The sequence below is a fragment of the Sceloporus undulatus genome, chromosome 4, assembly GCF_019175285.1.
Source record: "Sceloporus undulatus isolate JIND9_A2432 ecotype Alabama chromosome 4, SceUnd_v1.1, whole genome shotgun sequence".
Taxonomy (NCBI): Eukaryota; Metazoa; Chordata; class Lepidosauria; order Squamata; family Phrynosomatidae; genus Sceloporus; species Sceloporus undulatus.
The window spans coordinates 67776100-67797912 of record NC_056525.1 but is presented as its reverse complement, the minus strand read 5'-3'; the positions used below and the strand labels follow the sequence as shown (position 1 = coordinate 67797912).

The following is a 21813-nucleotide window of genomic DNA, read 5'->3' as shown; positions in this document are numbered from 1 at the left end:
AGCTGCTATCAATTAGATATTTGTCATCTTTGTTTTGTAATTCACCACTATATGCAGCATCCTTAAACATTTTAATAAAATGGGAATACATCAAATGGTTGATATTCAAACTTTTAAAAATGTTAATGAGTACCTACTGTTTAAAGGACTTTTTTTTGGCTGCAGTCATATATTGACTTATCTGGGAGTAAGCCCTATGGAGTTCAGTACATGTATAGACATATATTGGATAGTTAGATGGTTAATGATCTGTTTTTAAATTGAGCAATCCATATATTTAAAATAAATTTCAGTATAAGAAATTAATATTATCAAAACTTGTATGCATGATTGAGGTATTGAAAGATGCATTAATTACATCTGAATAAAGAAAGGTGATCTAACTCTCACTGTTAGCACTCTTCTTTAATATTTTATTTTTTCCTTCCCTGTAACAACAACTCTCCAGATAAACAGTTGTGTTCGTCAGTCAGCTCCATCCATTAAAATGCAGTTTCCACAATGAATCAGTTATAGAGTTAGGCCCTTTATTGTACTGTAATCTATGTAGCTCATGTTAGCATTTTTTGCTATTTAAACTTCCCCCACCTTCTATTTGGACTGTTCTGTAGGTTTTCTGAGTTGCTGCTATGAGGAAACCTCGGAGGAGGTCCCGGCAGACCTTAGAAGGGAGACGTTCTCCTTCACCATACAGCTTGAAATGTTCACCCACCCGGGAGACTCTGACATATGCCCAGGCTCAGCGAATAGTGGAAGTTGATATTGATGGGCGTCTCCATCGCATCAGTATCTATGATCCTCTAAAGATTATCACGGAGGATGAGTTGACTGCCCAGGACATCACAGAATGCAACAGTAACAAAGAAAACAGTGAACAACCACTATTTCCTTCCAAATCCAAGAAAACACAATGTAAAGACAAAAAAAAGGAGACATGTACAAAACATTCTCCTGGGACATCTTTCCATCTACCACAGCCCAGCTTTCGTATGATAGAATCCTTTAGCCAGCAAGATGCTCCACCCTTGCCTTCAGCCTACTATCAGTACATTGAGAAACTACCTGAGGATGTTGATGCTGAAGTGGAATATGATATGGATGAGGAAGATTTGGCTTGGCTTGACATGGTCAATGAAAAGAGGAAGAATGATGGTTATGGATCAATTTCTGCAGAAACGTTTGAATTGCTGCTGGATCGATTGGAGAAGGAGTCCTACGTGGAGAGCCGTAACAATGGAAACCAGCAGACTTTGATAGATGAGGATGCTGTTTGTTGTGTTTGCATGGATGATGAGTGTCATAACAGCAATGTAATTTTGTTTTGTGACATCTGTAACTTGGCTGTTCATCAGGAATGTTATGGAGTCCCCTACATTCCTGAGGGGCAGTGGCTTTGTCGCTGCTGCCTGCAGTCCCCTTCCCGCCCTGTTGATTGTGTTTTGTGCCCAAACAAAGGTGGTGCCTTCAAACAGACCAGTGATGGTCATTGGGCCCATGTTGTTTGTGCCATCTGGATCCCAGAAGTTTGTTTTGCAAACACTGTGTTTCTGGAACCCATTGAAGGGATAGAAAATATCCCACCAGCTCGCTGGAAGTTAACATGTTACATTTGTAAGCAGAAGGGCATGGGAGCAGCCATTCAGTGTCACAAGGTGAACTGCTACACTGCTTTCCATGTTACCTGTGCCCAGAGGGCTGGTCTTTTCATGAAGATTGAGCCCATGAGGGAGACCAGCCTAAATGGTACAACATTTACTGTGCGCAAAACTGCTTATTGTGGGGCACATTCTCCTCCTGGCACTGTGAAGAAAGGGCGTACAGTTACTGTTCATGAAGGAGAGGAGGACATTGTAAAGAATGAGGCAGTGGATGAGAGCACTCCCAAAAATAAGAACAAAGTAAAGTTGAAACAGAAGATAAAGAGGGAAAGTTGTTCTTCTGCACCTCTGTTGATGGTCACACAGATCCCCTCTTACCGGTAAGTGGTACAAATGTTTGGGTCACAGTTCCTGTGCTGATCCATGAATTAATCTTAATATTTCACTTTTCTGTTTAAATGGCTTCCTTTCTGCTCTGTGTCCAGTTGAGCAACGGCTTAGTTTAATTTAGGGCCCAAACAGACAGGCCAAAATAAAGCTGCTTCAGGTATCTTTGAAGGTATGCTGTTTAAATGAAACACAATCTTAAGAGTCCAGAAGCTGCACCAAAGCTGTGCTCCAGTCCTTAGGCTTTGGCATGGCTTCTGGCCTCTTAGGATGCATGCATCATTTAAACAGTATACCTCCAAAGAGACCCAAAGCAGCTTTATTTTGGCCTGTCTGTTCGGGCCCTTAGACTGTCTGGGCAGCACTGATCAGCTGTATTTAAATGCTGTGTATTTTGACTGACACAGTTGTAGCTACTCAGCCTTCATATGCAAAGGATTTTTAAAGATATCTTTATATGCAGGGTGTGCTCTTGAAAGTCTTCTGAAATATATTCTTGAATTAGAAAAAAAATATATTCCAATTATTTTTGGTGAGTTTCATTGAAAATTTATCTATAACTTCTAAATCATGTGTGGCATGTACTGTACATTCATCATGTATGCTTCAATGAAATTTAGACAGTCTAACTGTATGCAAGATCATAGTTCTTATTATGCTTATTACCTACCATATATACTCTTGTATATATCAAATTTTGACCCCCCCCCCCAAAAAAATGGATTGACTTGTATATGGGTCAGTGCTGTAATAGGGATTCAATGTGAAGACAGTGATAAGAGTCACAGCAAGAAGCCCCTCTTGGCCAGGCAGGGCACGGAAGCAGCACTCCCACCCCAAGGGAGGGCCCTTTCCCAAACTGGAGGAAGAAAAGCGATCCTCCCTTGTTTTTTCCTCACCTACTTTTTCAGCTCAAGTGGTGTTCAGCCCAAAGAGAGAGAGACTGCAGTAGCCATTTTTAATAGGGGCATGCAGTTTAAGCTTCTTGAGTCTTGGTAGTCTACAGATAGGCTTATACACTATGCCCCTATGACAAATGGTTCCTGCGCTCTCTCTTTGGTTCTCTTCCATGTTGTTACTAAGTGCCACTCAGGGGAAAAAATGTAGGTGGGGAAGGAAAGGGAACTGCCCTTCTTTCTCATGTTTCAGCAAGTGAGGGGTAGTGGAGTGGGAGTGCTGCTTCCATGCCAAGAGGGCCTTTTCACCTTTGCCGCTTGTGACTGCCTTTGAGGCAGGTTGCTTTCCTTTTTCTTCTCCCCATCCCCATTTTTTTCAGGCTGCATTCTCATTTTTCTTCATTTGCTTTCCTTATCTGTATTTGTAGAGAAGTAGATATTTTAAGATTAGCAATGCCATTTACGCCCCCCCCCCCCCCCATTGTAATCCCTAAGATAAACAGAACCTATCCTTCTCTTTAGCTCTTCCTAAAAATGTTCCCTGTATGCATTTTTAAAGTTTTACCCTCAATTTATCAATGCTTCATTGCAAAATCCATATTTTTGGTCCCCAAACCTGCCCTTAACTTATGCATGAAATGCACTTATACACAAGTATATACAGTAGTTTTCATATTAACAATACATTTAAATGACTATATGAAAGGTACTTCAGTACCAAATTGCTTGTGTTAAATCTCTGAAGTAATTTGGTTCATTTGAGCTCAGTTAGTAACTGATTGTTGTCCATTTTACTGTTGCGACTGCTTAATTGAAGCTTCAGAGTTCTCTAATGAAACCAGTTTCATAGTTGAAAAGCCTCTGGTGAACTTGAGATAGTTGTATACTGTAGTTCTTAATATGTGCTTAAATGACATGACGAAATTAACATTGTTTTGGTGAAACAGGAACGTTTGCATCTCTATGTCAGACTTAGATAATTTGAAACTGGGTTTAATACATGGTAACAATGTAAGAAATGTACATTGAGAACAGCTCAGACCAAGGCCTGTCCAGGATTATCTTCCTTACATAGTTAAGCACATGCTTCTGGGAAGCCCTCAAGTAGGGCATGAGCATAATAACTCCCTCCTTGTGTTTGCCACCAGCTGGTATTAAGAACTATATTCTCTCTGATGCTGGTTGCATCATGACTAGTAGCTATTGATAAGCATTTCCTCAATGAATTTGCATAATTCCCCTTTAAAGCTTTTTCAGATTCATGGCCACCACTGCATCCTGTAGAAATGAATTTCATATTTTAGCTGTGTGATAGAAGTAGCTCCTTATATCTGTCTTATGTCTCCCGCCATTAAGCTTCATTGCATAACCCAATTCAAGTATTGTAAGAATGGAGAAAAAAATTTCTCCCTGCTTTCTTGCACACCATGCATAATTTTATACATGTGTGTCAAATGCCCTTTTACTTTTCTTCTTTTTCTAAACCAAAGAGCCTCAAACTTCGTAACTTTTCTTCAAAGGATATCAAATGCTTTGATGCTCTTGTTTTTCCTAGGCTGAATAAAATCTGCAGTGGACTCTCCTTCCAGAGAAAGAATCAGTTTATGCAGAGGCTTCACAACTACTGGCTGTTAAAGCGTCAGTCAAGAAATGGTGTGCCACTGATACGGCGGCTGCACTCTCACTTACAGTCCCAAAGAAATGCAGAACAGGTATGACATTTTCTTGCATCCTGAAATATCATGGGAGAAGACTGTTCTGTGAACTGATTAGGAAGACTTCTATCTGGTGAGAATAAATGAAAATTGTCAATTTTGTAATACTACTTCCAGCTAAAAACATTGATAGGAAAATTACTAGTTAATAGTAAAGGAAAGGGTTTCCCTTGACAAGATTGTCTAGTCGTGTCCAACTATAGTGGGTGGTGCTTATCTCCATCACTAAGCTGAGGGAGCCCACGTTGTCAAAGACAACTCTGTAATCATTGGGCCATCATGACTGCACAGAATACTGTTACCTTCCCACCAAAGTGGTACCTATTTATCAACTTACACTTTTACATGCTTTGAGACTGGTAGGTTGGCAGAATGTAGGACTAGTGGCGGGAGCTCACTCCATCCTGAAGTGCTTGGGTCTCAACCTGCCAACCTTGTGATCGTCAGAGTCAGCATCTTAACTACTAAGCCATTGTGTTAATAATACCGATGGAAATTATAGGACAGAGTTCTCTGAGGTAGAGAGAATGTGATTTATCCATGGTCACCCAGTCAGTTTCCATGGTCAAAAGAGATTCGAACCTTGGTCTTGACAGGTGTAGTCCAATGCTCAAACCACAACATCATCCTGTCCCTTTATGTGACATTTGCTTTGTTTTAAAATGTATCCCATTAATATTTTTGTTGTGGATATCAGTTACTGGTTCTAAGCACTTAATGTTTCTTTCTATTTAGAACTTTACTTTTAGAAATAAATCAGCACTACTGAGCACCACTTTTCCTTATTTGCCAAAGCTACAGAACCCAACCCACTAATTTGCTATTTGCAATCTATTGCCTTTGACTTGCTCTATTTTTTCACTCAAGTCATGTATCCAAACTGTATTATTACTACTCAACTTTACATGGGGTGTTGTTTGTGAAGCATGCATTTTACGCTTTTCTTACCCTGGGAGTAAGACACTTGATACTTGTTATGTCCTGTAATGTTTTGTGGTAGAAAGAGTTCTTGATAGAGGATTCCAAGACTCAATGAGGTTTGATCTCAATTGTAGCACTTGTATGATCTAACAACTTATATTTGAAATGTTATATAAATGTCATAAGCTTTATTGATTTTTTTTAAAGAAAACACTTAACAGAATGTGATTGTAACCTGGGTACGTCTTTTGTATATAATCAGCACCAAACTTAAGAGTCATCTGGATTGAATCATCGTGCTTAAAAATTAGATTTTGGAGATAGAGCCTGAGTGTGAAAGACTGTACATAGAGAAGTGATTCAGGAAAGAAATGAAATAAAAGCAAGCAAACAAGCATAAATTTTCTGTATTTTACAGAAAGAGCAGGATGAGAAGACCAGTGCAGTGAAAGAAGAACTGAAATACTGGCAAAAACTGCGACATGACTTAGAAAGGGCACGCCTCCTCATTGAATTAATTCGTAAACGTGAGAAACTCAAACGTGAGCAGGTGAGCACAAGCATGACTTGGTGATCTATTTATAGTGTTCCTAGACATGATATTTCATTTTGTTATGGGATAATTATATTGTCCATGCAAACACTGTCCACTGTTGATGTGGACAGATGTGCTTTAATACTGTTAAGTAGAACTGCTAAAGATGTTCAGGAAGTTGTGAAGAATTGCTTTGATATTCCCCCATCCTCCAAAGAAAATCCAGCCCTGAGCATGTTTATTCAAAATCAAGTTCTACTGTACTGAGTTGGACTTACTGCTAAGTAAGTGTGGGCAGGATTGCAAAGACAGATTCTGAAATCAGTCAAACACTGATGCACAGTGGGCAAACTGTGCACACACATACCTACACAGAGAGAATCCAAGAAAAGATAATATCTGACTGACTTTGTAATCAGGGTAGTGTAAAGGTGATAAAAAAACAACAATAAAATGCGAAAAGGTTAAAGCACAGTTTTTGAGTTGAAATCCACCAGAACTGTAATGAATGGGAATCAGACAGCTTTCTAGATATTGCACTGCAGCTTCCAATATTCCTCACCATTCCATGTACTATTTTGGCTGCTGGGACCTGCAGTACAATAAATCTCGAGGTGGTTTCCAGAGGGGCCAAGATGTTTTTTCTTCTTATGCCAGGTTTACCTGACCTGGTTGTTTCATTTCACATATGCAAAATTTTCTGAAGTATGTTGAACTGCTCTTTTTTGTTCAGTAGGAACCTATTCCTATTCTTTGCATGTATTTCTGCCTCTGGTACCAAATTTTCTGTTAAAGAAGTAATGCCTAGGAACACATCAACTTTGTAAGCTGAAGTATACTTGTAAATTTTTTTTTAAAAAAAAATATTGCATAGATTTTTTCTTTTCTGTTAGCTAGCCAGTTGTTATTACTGACTTTTTGTTAAACAAAAGGATTAAAGATAAGCTGATATCTTTATAAACAGAAATCTTATATATGTCAGGCAAGTGTAATATAATCAAATATGCTTTGATGATCTAACTAAATGTAGTCATCAACATGGTAGTTTATCTGATTCATGATCATATTACTATGAGGGGGAGGGGGGACCCAGCACGTGTCATTTGGGAGAAAGTTGTTGTAAGAAACATGAAAAGTTACTTCTTCTGCCATGGCTTTAGGTCTAAGGCTCATTTAGCTCTTTTAAGGATATTCTGCCTTATAGTAATGACTGACCGGCTTGTTGTTATAGTTAGTTATCTTTAGTTCGTTAATTTTAACAAGACTGGAATTTGTATGCATGATCTTTTCATAGGCCATATCTTTATTCTTTATTTATTATATGTAATAAATATCAAGATTTGTGGCGGAATGCCAAGCAGATAAACACATACTGTACTTTAAAAATAGATTAAAACAATTTTTAAAGTCAGTTTTGACAAAACATAACATTAAAACAGCTACAAAAGCAAATCCTGCTTTTAAGGATCAAAGGTCACATGAAGCAGTAGAATCTTGACTGCCCACTGGAGGTGCAATGAAGGGTCCAGTCTGATTTGCTTTGGAAGAGAATTTCATAACTAAGATGCAGTTATAAAGTGAGATAGAATGGCCTGTCTCAAGTGCTCACTATCCTAGCCTCATGGCAACATGGCCTCTGGGCAGACTCAGATCTTGCTATGAGAAATACACTCTCCAAATTCTCTCTCCATCTACAATGCAGATATCTTATAGGAGGCTGTTTTGGTATGTATACTTTTAAAACAGGCATGAAAATGCCTTCTTGAAATATACGATTCAGTATGGTATGTACACCATTTCACATGATGAAAAAACATCCTATCTTCCTCTGGGATTAGGTTGCACCCCACTTTTCTAATGCTTTAAGGTTGATGAGTGGGCCAGTCAGTTTAATTACCTATGAGTATTGGAAATTATTCTGATTTCTGATTTTCAGGTAAAAGTTCAGCAAGCTGCTATGGAGCTACAACTCACACCTTTCAATGTGCTGCTGCGAACAACACTGGATCTACTGCAGGAAAAGGACCCAGCCCAGATCTTCGCAGAGCCTGTAAATCTAAGTGAGGCAAGTACCTAGAACTGTAGTTAAATTTGACTTGAAGGCATATTCAGTTGTAAGCCATCTTCATAAGTGAGACTCATGTGGCCCACCAGGTATTGTTGGACTGCAACTCTAGCTTTCATTATACTCACTGTGGTGATGGGAGCTGCAATCCAACAATATCTAGAGGGCCCAAGTAATTTCTCTCATTCACTTATGCAATACTATAATGGGCAAGAGTAACATATTGTTGGACTGCTCATGCTGTAGTATTTATTCTGCTGTTTTAGAAACAAAGCTTCCCTGTGGTGCTTGTCTGAGCTGGAGCACTGTTTTGAGGAAGTTAATCATTGCTGTTTAGCAAATTAATGTTAGTTGCTAGACCTGAGTGGGGTGTGACTTAACTAAGTGATATTGTTAAACATTTGTGCTCTACCCCAGTGCCAGTGTGAGGGCATTTAGAGTGCTTGTGATTTATATTCTGTGGTTGGCTAGTAAATGATTTTTGTAATTGTACAGGTTTTATATGTTTAGGTTCCAGATTACCTGGAATTCATTTCCAAGCCAATGGATTTTGCTACCATGAGGCGGAAGCTGGAGTCCCACCAATACCGAACACTGGATGAGTTTGAGGAGGACTTTAACCTTATTCTTACCAACTGCATGAGATATAATTCTAAAGACACAGTTTTCCATCGAGCAGCTATCCGGCTCAGAGACCTTGGAGGGGCAATATTACGTCATGCTCGGCGGCAAGCTGAAACTATTGGCTTTGACCCCCAAGTGGGGGTTCACTTGCCAGAATCACCAAAGACAGAAGATTTTTATCGTTTTTCTTGGGAAGATGGTGAGTTTTCACTGGGAATTTGGGCTTTAATAATAGAGAAGAAATTTAAAATAATAACTGCCATGTATATACATGTATATATTAATTCAGGAATCCACTTTGAAGGCAACAGCTCATGCAATCATTTTAATTTTGTTTATCCTGATACATACCTTAGTTTCCTGTTGATCATATGGGGTGTTTGATCTCTTTCATCCTTACTGGCTTTGTGTTTTATTTTCTTCATATTCTTGGACTTGTCTTTCTGAAAATTCTCACATGTTGTTTATGCTATGAAGTTCAAAAGTAATTTTGGTACCAATTGTACAGAGTTGCACCTTTGATAGATCAAATCACTGAAAAGTTCAGAGAATCGTTCTCTTAATTAGGAATCTACAGAATAATTGCACATTTTCTTGTCCTTGATAAAAAAATTAATATGTCAAGACATCCCACTGAGAAAATGTTTAATTCAAGACATTTAACATTTCAGGACATTTTGCAAATTGCTTGCTTCCTCTAAAACATGCGGGGCGGGGTTGTGTGTGAAATTTATTTTTGTGTGTGCAGAAAAGAGTAATACTGTTCATGCAGTACATGAATCTAGATATTTTTTTGTGAAAATTATTTTTTGGAAGAAAGGCCCAAAGTGCAAACATAATAGAATATGGGAACAGAAATTCTCATAATCTCATCCAGTGCTGAGAAAGCTTTTGAAATACTAAATGTTTTGTGCAAGAACAAAATAAGTGAAGATTTACATCACTTTTATTGGCATGATGCCCTGGTGATTGTCTCTTCACCTTACTGCTTTCATCCTTGCAGTCGATAACCTTCTTCTTCCTGAAAACCGGGCTCATCTTTCCTTGGAGGTGCAGCTGAAAGAGCTCCTGGAAAAACTGGACATGGTAAGCAGCATGCGGTCAAGTGGTGCCCGAACCCGCCGTATCCGCCTCTTGAGACGTGAAATCAACTCCATCCGGCAAAAGCTGGCCCAGCAACAGAACAAAACCATGCCAAATGGAGAGCCAGCTCCTTGGGAGGAAGGAGTCGAGAAAATGCTACATGGAGAAGAGGATGAAGATAGGGAGAAAGGTGAGAAACTTTTCCTGATCTCTAAAAGAAGCAATTCTGGAAAGGGAGTCCTCTGGGGATTAACTGAATAAATAAGAACACTCTGGGGAATCTATGCTCATGAATCCTACCAATCTTGGGAAGAAGTCACTGAATAATGGCTGCTTTTATCACAAATTCAAAAATCATTTAAAGAACCATTTAAAGAAACGGAGAGTATCAGAAACATTTTACAGCCAGCCCTTCCCTTATGCGGGGGATCTCTTCCCCCCCCCCCATAAGGGGAAAACTGTTTGTGCTCGCTTCCTATTGAAAACAATGGGGTGCGTGCACACAGTGCAGCATGGTGCATGTGGCATGGGCGCATGCCCCATTCATTTAATTGTAGTGCGGCTTCAGCTGTGTAAGGAAAGCCTGCGTGTGGCGCCGGCTCATTGTAGTGTCCTGTGGCCTTATATCAAAATGTCTATTCGTTTAGAAATGGCTCAAAGGTATGGGAGAAGTCAGTGAATAGTAATTAAGTTTGCCAGTCTTGAATTTTTATGTTTCAACCTACAATCCATTTATGCTGACATCTATGGAGCATATTCAGAGTCTGTAGAGTATCTAGGATACAAAGCTAGCCCAAGATGTTTTTCTTTATTGTGGTCTCTGCAACTCACACAGATGGGTATCAGAAACCTCTAGAGCTAAGCAGTCTTCTATACGCACACACGTGTGCACACACACACACACACACATTTCTGTTCCCTTCCTGGCTAATTTCTTCAGTAACTTTTCATCCATGGCATTAGCAATGTTCTCAGGAACACTCCCCGTGGAGTTTAGAGCTTGTGCATGCTATTTCTTTCCCTTTCTGTCCTTAGGTTTTCTTTTGAATTCTTTTGCACTCTTTATTTCATGTTTCATTTATTTCAGTTTTTTTAGTTGAATTTTGGAAGTTAACATTTGTAGTTTAATAGGCCTTTTTAAAAAGTGTATGGGTTGTGGTCAGAAGATCCCCCAGTCTAGCAGCCACTCCTGTTTTCTTTTGTGTTTGGGAGAAGTGCATATCATAGACTTCTGCGCTTATTGACACACCTGTACCTCTTATGTAAATCACACTTTGATGCTCAAAGCCCTTTTGATTAAGCTTGGATAGGTGCATACCAGTGATATTTGTGGGACAAAATTACACCTTTCTTGACCACTTTCCAAATGAAGAGAAGATATCCTCTGTTTTCTATTTTGAGGGTATTCATTAGGCTGATCATGTACGGTTCCATGTGGATTTCTCAACTAGATCATAGAATCATAGAATCGTAGAGTTGGAAGAGACCACAAGGGCCATCCAGTCCAACCCTGTGCCATGCAGGAACTCTCAATCAAAGCATCCCTGACAGATGGCCATCCAGCCTCTGCTGAAGACCTCCAAAAGAAGGAAACTCACCACCACTCCAGGGAGTGTGTTCCATTCGAACAGCTTACTGTCAGGAAGCCTCCTAATGTGGGGTGGAATCTCTTTCCTGCAGCTTGCATTCCATTGCTCCGGGTCTGTCTCTGGAGCAGAAGGAAGCTTGCTCCCTCCTCAATATGACATCCCTTCAAATATTTAAACAGGGCTATCATGTCATCTCTTAACCTTCTTTTCTCCAGGCTAAACATCCCCAGCTCCCTAAGTCGTTCTTCATTAGACATGGTTTCCAGAGCCTTCACCATTTTAGTCGCCCTCCTTTGGACACTCTCCAGTTTCTCAATGTCCTTTTTGAATTGTGGTGCCCAGAACTGGACACAATATTCCAGATGGGGCCTGACCAAAGCAGAATATAGTGGCACTATTACTTCTCTTGATCTAGACACTATACTTTTATTGATGCAGCCAAAAATTGCATTGGCCTTTTTAGCTGCCGCATCGCACTGTTCACTCATGTTCAATTTGTGGTCTTCTTGGACTTCTAGATCCCTTTCACATGTAGTCTTGTTAAGCCAGGTGTCCCCCATCCTGTATCTCTGCATTTCATTTTTCCGCCCTAAGTGCAAAACCTTACATTTCTCCGTATTGAATTTCATTTTGTTAGCTTTGGCCCCACTTTCTAGTCTATTCAGATCGTTTTGAATTTTGATCCTGTCCTCTGGGGTATTAGCTATTCCTCCCAATTTGGTGTCATCTGCACATTTGATGAGTATGCCCCCAATTCTATCATCCAAGTCATTGATAAAGATGTTGAATAACACTGGCCCCAGGACAGAGCCCTGTGGGACCCCACTGGTCACTTCTTTCCAGGATAAGAGAACTGTTACATGGATTTGTAATTGGTTGACCGGCCGAACCCAAAGGGTGCTCAACAATGGCTCCTTTTCATCCTGGAGAGAAGTGACCAGTTCGTGGAACAGTGATTGGGTGGATACTTTGAGCATAGCCAGGACTTCATCTCACAAGTGTGCGCCTTGATAGGAATTGTCTTTGCACCAAGTTCAACAGGTAAAATACTACATCAGAGACATGTTTATTTTCAATTTGAAAGAAATACTTACATAAGTCTTTCCCCTGTTTTCACTCCTGATTCATGTGATCACCAAGATTACTGTGGTTGACAACAGTTGTATCTTGATTGTTCTGTGGTTTTTTCCATCAGCCTTGACTTTCTACTCTGCTCAAACTGTCCAGAGGAAAGGTGATCCAGTTACCCCAGGTCCTTCATCTTCTAACTTAGCAAAGGGAAAAGTTTACCACCAGATGTTGCCATCTTCTGTCTCATGACATGAAGGAATCAGCACTCACCCTGCACTTGCAGCAGGGAGTGTTTAACTGGCTGCCAGGAAACCACCTGGAGGTCCTATGATACATAATGGCAATGGTTCCTTCAGTTTTTGTAACAACAATGTATCCCGAGAGAATGCACAGCTTCAGCATGTACAGTTCGTCCTTCAGCATGTACAGATCTGTTCTGGACCTCTCCCCCCCCTTCGCTATAAGCCAAAAAGCATGTATGCTCGAGCCCCATTAGATATAATGGGGCTCGTGCTTGCCACATGGTCGTGCATGTCTGCCGCAGGCGCACGGGGCATTTTCCCATTCTCCTAGCAGCTTCCGCGTAAGCTGAAAGCCGCCTATAATGAGCCTGCATATGGCATGGGCGCACTGTACATGTTTGTCTCTGCTTCTTCTCTGCATGATTGAGATTTTGGAGCCCTTGCAAGTACCTCTTCACAAGAGGATGGGCAAATCAGGAAGTAAAGCCATGGGACTGGATGCAGTCACATGGCTTTAATTCCTGGTTTGTCCATCCTCTTGTGAAGAGGTATTTGGAAGGGTTCCAGAATCTCAGTCCTTTATTTTTGCGACTAGTTCCACCCTGAAGGTTGTTGTCGGTTACCTCTCAACTTATGAAGTTTCTGTTTGAAGCTTTTGCAATGTGTGACCTTTGCCATGTGCCCTACAAGATATTGCTCCTGGTGGCCATCATATTGGGAAGGAAGGCCAGTGAGTTGGTCACTTTGTGTTCTGAACCACCTTTCCTGTAGTTCAATTGTGACTGTGTTTCTCTACAGTCTAATATATTGTGGCTTCCTCTATTGTGGAACTGGCTTCCTCTTTTGATTTATGTCAGTTGATAGAGCGTCCTATGTTCTACTCAAACCTTGATTCAGATTCTGACCGTTCTCACAATTATTTGGCTGTTCATCGGTCTCTTGATTTCTATGTCCAGTGAACTTCTGCTTTTCAGATACTACCACCACATCACAGGAAGGGCTCTGCTGTGTTGTCCCAGAGACTCTCCAAATGGCTGGCCTGTACCATCAGGCTAGCCTGCCACTTAGCCAAGATTCTGGTTTGAGAAACTATTAGAAGTCATTCCACTATAGATGTAGCAGCTTCCTCTATTTTTTTTGGTGGGTGTCCTGCTGTAGGAGATCTGCTGTGTTGCAGCATGGTCCCAACTTTTCACATTTATTTCCTTCTATAAATTTGATCTGAGGTGTAGGGACCAGGCAATGTTTGGTCACAGTTCGGCATGATTTTATCCCACTGTCTTGGTCAATAGCTTGCTAGTCTCATTTGTGTAAGTCACAGAGACCACAAAGAAGAAAGACAGGTTGTTTACGTATAAATGATCCTTTGAATGGTCATCTGTGAACTTGTACAATCACCCTTGTCCCTTCGTTGTCCTGTCTTACCTCTTCCCAGTGGTTCTTCATATGCAGCAGACTGGAATTGAGTTGAGTAGGTAGGAAGGGACCAGAAGCATGTTCATGAGTGGAAGGAAGGCAGTCCCCTGTCCCAAAGACTGCATAGCTCTATAGGTTTCTGAAGGTTCGGTTGTACAAGCAAAGCGTGACCTATTTGTGTGCGTTCCCACTTAAAAAAAATCACAGTTACTGGTAAGCACTCTGTCTCATTCTATGCACTGAAGCCAACTAGGCTGGAATTTAAGACCTACTACAGTGCTGGCTACCTCTGTTGATTCTGAGGGCAGCAGAACAGCTTGTGGGGTACAAGACAGATTGTTTGTTAGTCATACAGACCAGTCCTCCAACAGCTTGTTGCCATGCCACAATCCCAGGATTTGCTGTCTAAAGAAACTACTTCATTCTTCCTAATGGTTGTGTCAGTCTTGCAGGGTAAGACACATCGAAAGTTGTCAGTGGCTCAGTATGGATAAAAAGGAGGAAGGAAGGAGGACAAAGTGGGGAGAGAGGAAATGTGGCAGCACCATTAATATCAACTGGTTTTTATTTCATGAATATAAACCTACTTCTTCCTATGCAGTACCAAGTATCTTAAAGGTGTTTTTTCTTCTGGCCATCAAATCAGGAAAGAGGGCCAGTGTGTTGATCTCTGTAATCACAAATATCATGTGAAAATAAAAACCAGTTAGTCTTAAAGATACTGCCACATTTCCTTTTTCTCAATTTTTCTCCTTTCTTTTTATGCTGCAAGAGACTAGCATGGCTATTTCTTTGAAAACTATCAGTTTGGTCCTAATAAAATGTGTTTAAAGCTTTCACTCTAAATATTAGAAGGTTCCATCACAAATACACCAACACTAGAAACAATCATTGATCTCCTTGGCAACCTCATGAAAGAGAGGTTATATGCTGTATTTTGTGTTCTGAGGAAAATGTCAGTCTCATGTACATATTTTCAGCTGTTGGATACATACTTTTAACTGTGAATGTTCTCACATGAAATTCTGAAGGAAATATAACACAGTATAATCCTGAAATTCATAAAAATATAACACAAAATCCAAATGATTTTGAGTAGATGAAGGCAAGAAATCTTGAATTGTGGCTCAGGCTCATCTGTGAATCACAGAGCAGGGGTGTAGAACCTTTGCCATTCCAAATATTTTGGATTTCAATAACTAGAAACTCCAGCCAGCATTCTCAATGGTAAGGGATACTGGGTGTTGTAATTCAAAGCATCTAGAAAACCAAATGTTTACCACTCATGGCTTATGGAGTTACAAAATAGTGCTCAATAATGGCAACCAAGTAAGATTTTTTGAGCAAGTGGTCAACACACCAAGAAGGGGAAAGTACACTTTAAAATAATAGCTAGAGAAGCAATCAGAGTTGGCTTTTATTACAAGATGGTTGTACTTGGTGGGTACTTGGAATACCATTCTTCTGGGAACTACACAGGAAGAAACTGTTTTGGACACTGTGTCTCACCCCTTTGTACTGAAACCCTTTTTTTAAAAAAAATATCATTGAAAAAGACTATTTAGTTGAATTTTAATGTCATGAAATAAAGCACAAATAATTTTGACAGCTAAAAAGTTAGCATGTGCTGGATAGACATTGTGTTGAGTTGTTCCAGACAGATGCTTGTGCTACTGATTAAAAGGTACTCTGCAGCTATTCCATTTCACTTCCTAATAGATTTTTGTGGCAATATAAAAATTTTAAGGACCATGGAGAAAACACAGGATATTTGCCAATGGAAGACATCAGCAGCAGACCCCCTCTAAAATTCCACTCTTGAACCAGGGTAATTTCACAATGATCTCCTCTGGAAGCATATATTATTAGACCTCTGTCACTGCTGTTTACCTCTGCGCTGTTCTAAAACTCCAGAGGGTTTGAATTGTTAAGGGCAACTCTCTTCTCAGAATTAGCTTACAGGTATACCTCAGTTAACAAAGTAGATGTGTTCTCAGGCATTACTTCTTTAACAGAAAATTTGGCACCAAAGACAGAAATAACATGGAAAGAATAGGGATATGTTCCTACACCAAGAAAAAAAAGAGCAGTTCAACGTGTTTCAGCAAACCTTTTATTTAAAACTAACAATACACACATGTGAAATGAAACAACCAGGTCAAATAAGCCTTGCTAAACCAATACATTTGAACCTTTCTGAGACCACTTGAAAGCTTCTTCCAAAATGACTTTCACCAGCTTCTGCTCTTCTTCTGACTTCCATTTTTGTGGCCAGACCTATAGCTCTGTGCTTTTTAACATGCTGGGTGGAGCTGATGAGGCACTCCTATCTTCTCACCCTTTTTCTCTCTGGTTTGCTGTTCACACATGCTCTCTAAGGAATCTGGAGACAGCTGGTGCTTACCTTGCTTGTAGGCACAACTACAGAAGAATAAGCTAGAGTAGAATCTCATTCTTTTCCAGCTCAAGCTTTACTACATTGTTTACTGCAGACACACTGTTGTAGCCTGACACTGAAAGTCTGTGTTTCTCTAGCCCTCCACCATCCTCCCAGTGCCAGTGCTGCTAAAAATACTCCCTACTAGACAGAGAGCAGGGTGAAGCAGCTAAGTTGGACAGCCATAACAAGATTTTGTTAGAAATTTCTTTTTCAGAGGCTTTGTTAGCTAAAGTATGCCTGTGCCTACATCGGTGGGGAGATTGTGGCCCTTGGTTTCATATGGTTAGCACCTCAAAGGTGCCTTCCTATATGTTTATAAAATAAACTTGAAAAGCACTAATTTCTTTTTATAGAACTAAGTAAATCTTTGCAAAGTTGCAATTTTAGTGGTAGATCTTGTTTTCTGACTTGCAGAGAAAGCAAACTACAAAGTGACTTAACATAATTAGGACAAATCACAAGAATCTTTTCTACATTCAAGAAAAGAAAAGATTACAGTAACAAACACAAGAGTTAACATCAGCAAGCAAGCAAAAATGTTTATGAACCTGAGGTTTTTGAAAGCAGGGATGGGCAACTGTGGGAGGCTATGGGGGCCTGTTACCCTCATAGGAGATCTTGGAGGCAACACACACACCCATGGTACAAAACCCAAAATAATTTTTCCCCAATGTTGTTTAGAGGCTGCGAGGGGCGCTTTTGCCATCTATTTAGTCACTTCCGATTTATTTCAAGATTTTAAAAATACCTTTCCTGAACTTAAAATGACCCAGACCCCTCTCCTCCCCTCCCCTTCCCTGCAATGTTGCAAAATTTCCCCCACGCCTCATAGAAGGTATTTGGAGGCATTTATTTGATCCCAGGGAAATGGGGGCTGAGGGTCACAAAAATGACCCTGGGAGGCGCATGGAGCCTGCACACAGCACTTTGCCCATCTGTCCCTCAAAGGATTATAAAGATTAATGAAAATCTTATTTAACAGGTATCAGTCTTTACAGAAAGTGTTAACAATAAGTGCAAGGTAGGGACATAAAACTACATTTCTAGCACTGATCTAGAATTTGACTGTAACAAGAAAATGTGTTTTCAGTGGAGATGCAGGTCTTTTGTGAGAAAGAACTGATCCCCAGTAACAATGTTTGAGATCTTTAGAATGTGAAATTTTGGAAAGTAGCTATCAGTTCAAATGAATATATTTAAGACACAAACTTCATGATGCTTATGATGTAGTCCTTTCTGACAAAGGTCCATTCATGTCCTCATACTTTACAGTAACCTTTTCATCCCAGTAAAGGTAGAGAAATAGTAAAGCCAAATTAATAAGGAATACGTGAAACACAGATCTCTAATGGTAGTACTCCCAGATATATTAGCCTTGTAAGTGTGCACAATATGAAGACTGAGTTTCATTCCTTATGATAAGGCTACATATAAGGTAGGAGGGGAGAAATGCAGGAGTTTTTTATATTTAAATATATATCATTCTCAAAAATAAAATGACTTCGCATTTTCAGTTTTTGGCACTTTATTTTCAAAATAAAATAAAATAGTGCAAAACATTAGAAGATGTTTAGAATGAAATTCTTTATATGTCTACTCAGAAGATAGTCCCATTGAGTTCAATGGAATGTACTTTGATATAAGTATACATTATTATTATTATTATTATTATTATTAACCTTTATTTATAAAGCGCTGTAAATTTACACAGCGCTGTACATACAATCTTTTAATTAGATGGTCCCCTGCCCTCAGGCTTACAATCTAAAAAGACACGACACAAAGGGAGAAGGAAGTGGTGGTGGGGAGGGGGATCAGGTCCAGCAGTTCTTCTCTACCTCCGATGCCTGGACCAAGGGAGATGGACTGGAGGGAGGGCTTGGCTTCTTAATGGATGGTTAAAAGGAGGCATCCTGGGGCAGAGAGGGGCTCACCCCTGGGAACACTTCTCTAAACAATATAGTCTTTAACTCAAATTTAAAACTGGTTAGAGAAGTGATGATGTGTGCACATGGTGAAAGAAGGTTCCAGGAGTAAGGAGCAGCAAGTGAGAAGGGACGAATCCGGGAGGGGGCAGTGGCAATCCTAAGCTGGGACAGGAGACCTTGACTACCAGAGTGGAGGGTATGAGTAGGAATGTAAGGAGAAAGAAGTTCAGATAAGTAAGGAGGGGCCAGTCCACTGTAAGGATTGTAGCCTTACAGTAGGAACACCTACTGAGGAAAGGTCAAAATCAAATTCCCATATCATTATTGCTTGTAATGATATTGTCATGTGTATCAGCAAAATGGGTTATAATTGGTCAATACAGGAAAGCATTGTATATAGGATGCTTTATATTTGCCAACAGCTGATCTAGGTTATTTATATTTCTTGATTTCAGTAATCATTAGAATTCATCAACACTTTTTGATTAATGAGGCCAAAACTTTGTCTTCATCAAAGTCCATTGTAAATTTGATCACTTTCAAATTCATTGCCTTACTATTAACAATTCACTTCACCCAGCCATCCAGCTAGGATAGTAAAAAGCTCTGTCCCTCTCAAATGTGGCATGTGGTCCTTGAGAGAGGAGGAATAAGGATCAAAGTCAGTTTTGGGATACCTAGAGATGTTCCCAGAACCAATATGCATCCAAATGGCTGTGATAGCTGAATCTGCTCTCTTACTGCTTGCCTTATTTTTGCTCTCTGACACCTGATGTTTCCGTGTATTATTTTTTTCCATGTCCAGAAAACACCACCAGCAGCCATTTCCAAGTTATTAGAATACATTTGCTGCTTCTCTATTCTCTTTCTGATGTCTTTATGTTAGGAAGGACAGACACATGTATGCATTTTAGAGCTCTTGTAACCCTGCCCAGTATTGATTGCTTAGATACTGTGTGGTTTAAAAATGTACCATGTTCTTGTTAAGTGGGAACCATAGGTTGTTTGGTGTACTTTGGCTTTGGAGGCTGTTTAAGGAGTTTGAGGACTAGCTTGTTTTCCTGGTGGCAACCAGAATACTGCACAGATAGCAATTAATGCTTGTATAGGAGCAGAACGATACAAGGGGGAGGGGAGTAGATTACTCTGTGATCCCATGCCACCAAGAATCAAAATGGAGGGATCATAAACGCATACACGTTAGAGAAAAAGTAAAGGTTAGTCTGGAGAAAGCTGAGACTTGAATTTGTTTCATTGGTTTGCTCTGAATGTTGTTGGTGACCTTAGTGCAAGGGACAATGGCAAACATTTAAAATTAAAATAACAGGATATTCCCCCCGCCCCCCTCACTTGAAATAGGAACTAGGCCTTTGGGGATCTGAAAATCTCCTTTTTTGCTCCCTAGTTCTCCCATGTCTTTTTGCCCTTCTGTGTTATACAGAGAGCCAGCATGGTGTGGTGGTTTGGATACTACAGCAGGGTAATAGTGCAACCTAATCATCAGCATTTTTGGAAGCAAATCCCAGTAAATTCATAGAATTTATGATTAAGTATCTGTAAGATAACCATCTTGAAGACCATTATTGGCTACATTTGAGGAATATCTACTTGCTCTTATGAGGGTGAAAATATTTTTTCCTTCTGCAGAGTGTCATGGTTATGATCCATCCCTGCCATATACCCAACACCCATGCATGCATATGTGCATGCACGCACACACACAAACAAACACACACACACAAATGCACTGGTTTCTTTAAGGGTTTACAACAAAAAGTATCTAGTACAGTGAATAAACCCATAAAAATGATCAGGGAGCTGTGATCCATTCTTTGGGAAAATACTTTCTAAAATGTTCAAGCGGATTCTTTTTCTCTTTAGCAGATGACACCAAGCCCCCACTTCCCCCCACTCTGGAGCCCACAGGACCTGCACCCTCCCTATCGGAGCTGGACTCTCTGCAGGACCCTCCAACTCTCAAACCCATTAGCGAAAGCAAGTCCTTGAAAAGACTACATAGACGTCTGAAGTCCGAGGGTGAGCTCTTTGATAAGAAGACGTTGCAGAGGGAGAGCCACGCCTTCCAGCGCTTGCTCAGCGACAACGGCTTGAACGGATTGGCCCTTCAGGCCACAGGCACTTCTGCCAGCCCCCCGTTTAGTGGAGTGGGCAGGCGGACTTCTGTCCTTTTTAAAAAAGCCAAGAACGGGGTGAAACTGCAAAGAGGTCTGGACTGCCCCCTTGAGAATGGAGAAAACCACAGCCAGAGTGGGGAGCTCTCCCCCTCCAGCATAGAGGGCAAGCGGTCATCCCGGAAACGGCCAAAGAGTGGGAGCTGCAGCGAGAGCGATGGCGAGAAATCCCCCAGGCAGGCAGGAGTGACAGGTGACTCCCCTGAGATTTCATTCCTCTGATGTCTTAGAAAGTCAGAGATCCTCAGGAGTAGGGGTGTTTTTGGTTCTATTGCTTGCCTATTGGCAAGAAGAATTCTCCACAATCCCATAGTATCACACATTTACCAGATATCATTTGGTAGCAAATTTCTGCCTAATGGTGTCAACACATAAGTCCCGATACAAACAACTAGTTTTATTTTTATGAAAGGTGAGGGGAAGATATGGGCTCTGAAGTAGAAGATGATCTTGTATTATGGAGATCAGATTTACTGGTCTTTACATCTGAATAATTTGGGGATTTTCTTCCTTGACACAACTAGTCTACTTTGGGGGTATTTGTGTATTATTTCTGAACATGAGGTGTAGCAGGTGAATACTTTTTTCCTTACCTAGTAAATGCTCTACATTTCTTCATCCTTCTGTTGAATTAGCCTTTACCTGAACTACAAATTTCTCTTCATATTTTTGTGTGGAGGAAAAGACAGTATGAGCTCTTTATAGGAGTTTCTAGCTCTTTTATAGCAATGAACCTTGGTCATATTTTTTTGCATCAAAACAAGTATTATGAAAAGTTTATACCACTCTTCCACATTACTTCTTGCATCTGACCCTGTGTAAATGTGTACTAGAACAGAACACATTGGCATGCAGGGATTTGATTTGATGGTAATGTAAAAGTCTGGAGCGTCTAAACAGAGAGACACAGGATAGGGGGTTTCATCTATTTATAACTTCTGTGTACAAGAGAGCAGGATGATAGTATTGACTGAATATGTCCTTTAACTCAAGGTTTGTGCATCATTTGACTGTCCACCACTTGATAATTCACAAATGAACATGTGATTTGGCTACATTTGAAAATGTAATATTTATTTATTTATTTATCCCGTCTTTCTCCCAAGTTCGG

At 40.2% G+C, this 21813-nt stretch overlaps 1 protein-coding gene across 5 annotated transcripts in view; it reads left to right on the top strand.

Annotated features, from left to right (window-relative positions):
* BRPF3 (bromodomain and PHD finger containing 3) overlaps window positions 1–21813 on the top strand; it is a 51450-nt gene that overhangs the window by 13686 nt on the left and 15951 nt on the right. For 2 of the 5 annotated variants that reach the window (XM_042462915.1, XM_042462916.1), the window contains exons 2-8: window positions 612–1978; window positions 4437–4593; window positions 5936–6067; window positions 7989–8117; window positions 8628–8940; window positions 9745–10014; window positions 20395–20895. In XM_042462915.1, coding sequence (XP_042318849.1) covers window positions 630–1978; window positions 4437–4593; window positions 5936–6067; window positions 7989–8117; window positions 8628–8940; window positions 9745–10014; window positions 20395–20895 — 2851 coding nt within the window. In that variant the 5' untranslated portion in view covers window positions 612–629. Of the gene's footprint in view, window positions 1–611; window positions 1979–4436; window positions 4594–5935; window positions 6068–7988; window positions 8118–8627; window positions 8941–9744; window positions 10015–20391; window positions 20896–21813 lie in introns of all 5 variants that reach the window. The other 3 variants (XM_042462914.1, XM_042462913.1, XM_042462917.1) reach the window with 2 other exon arrangements.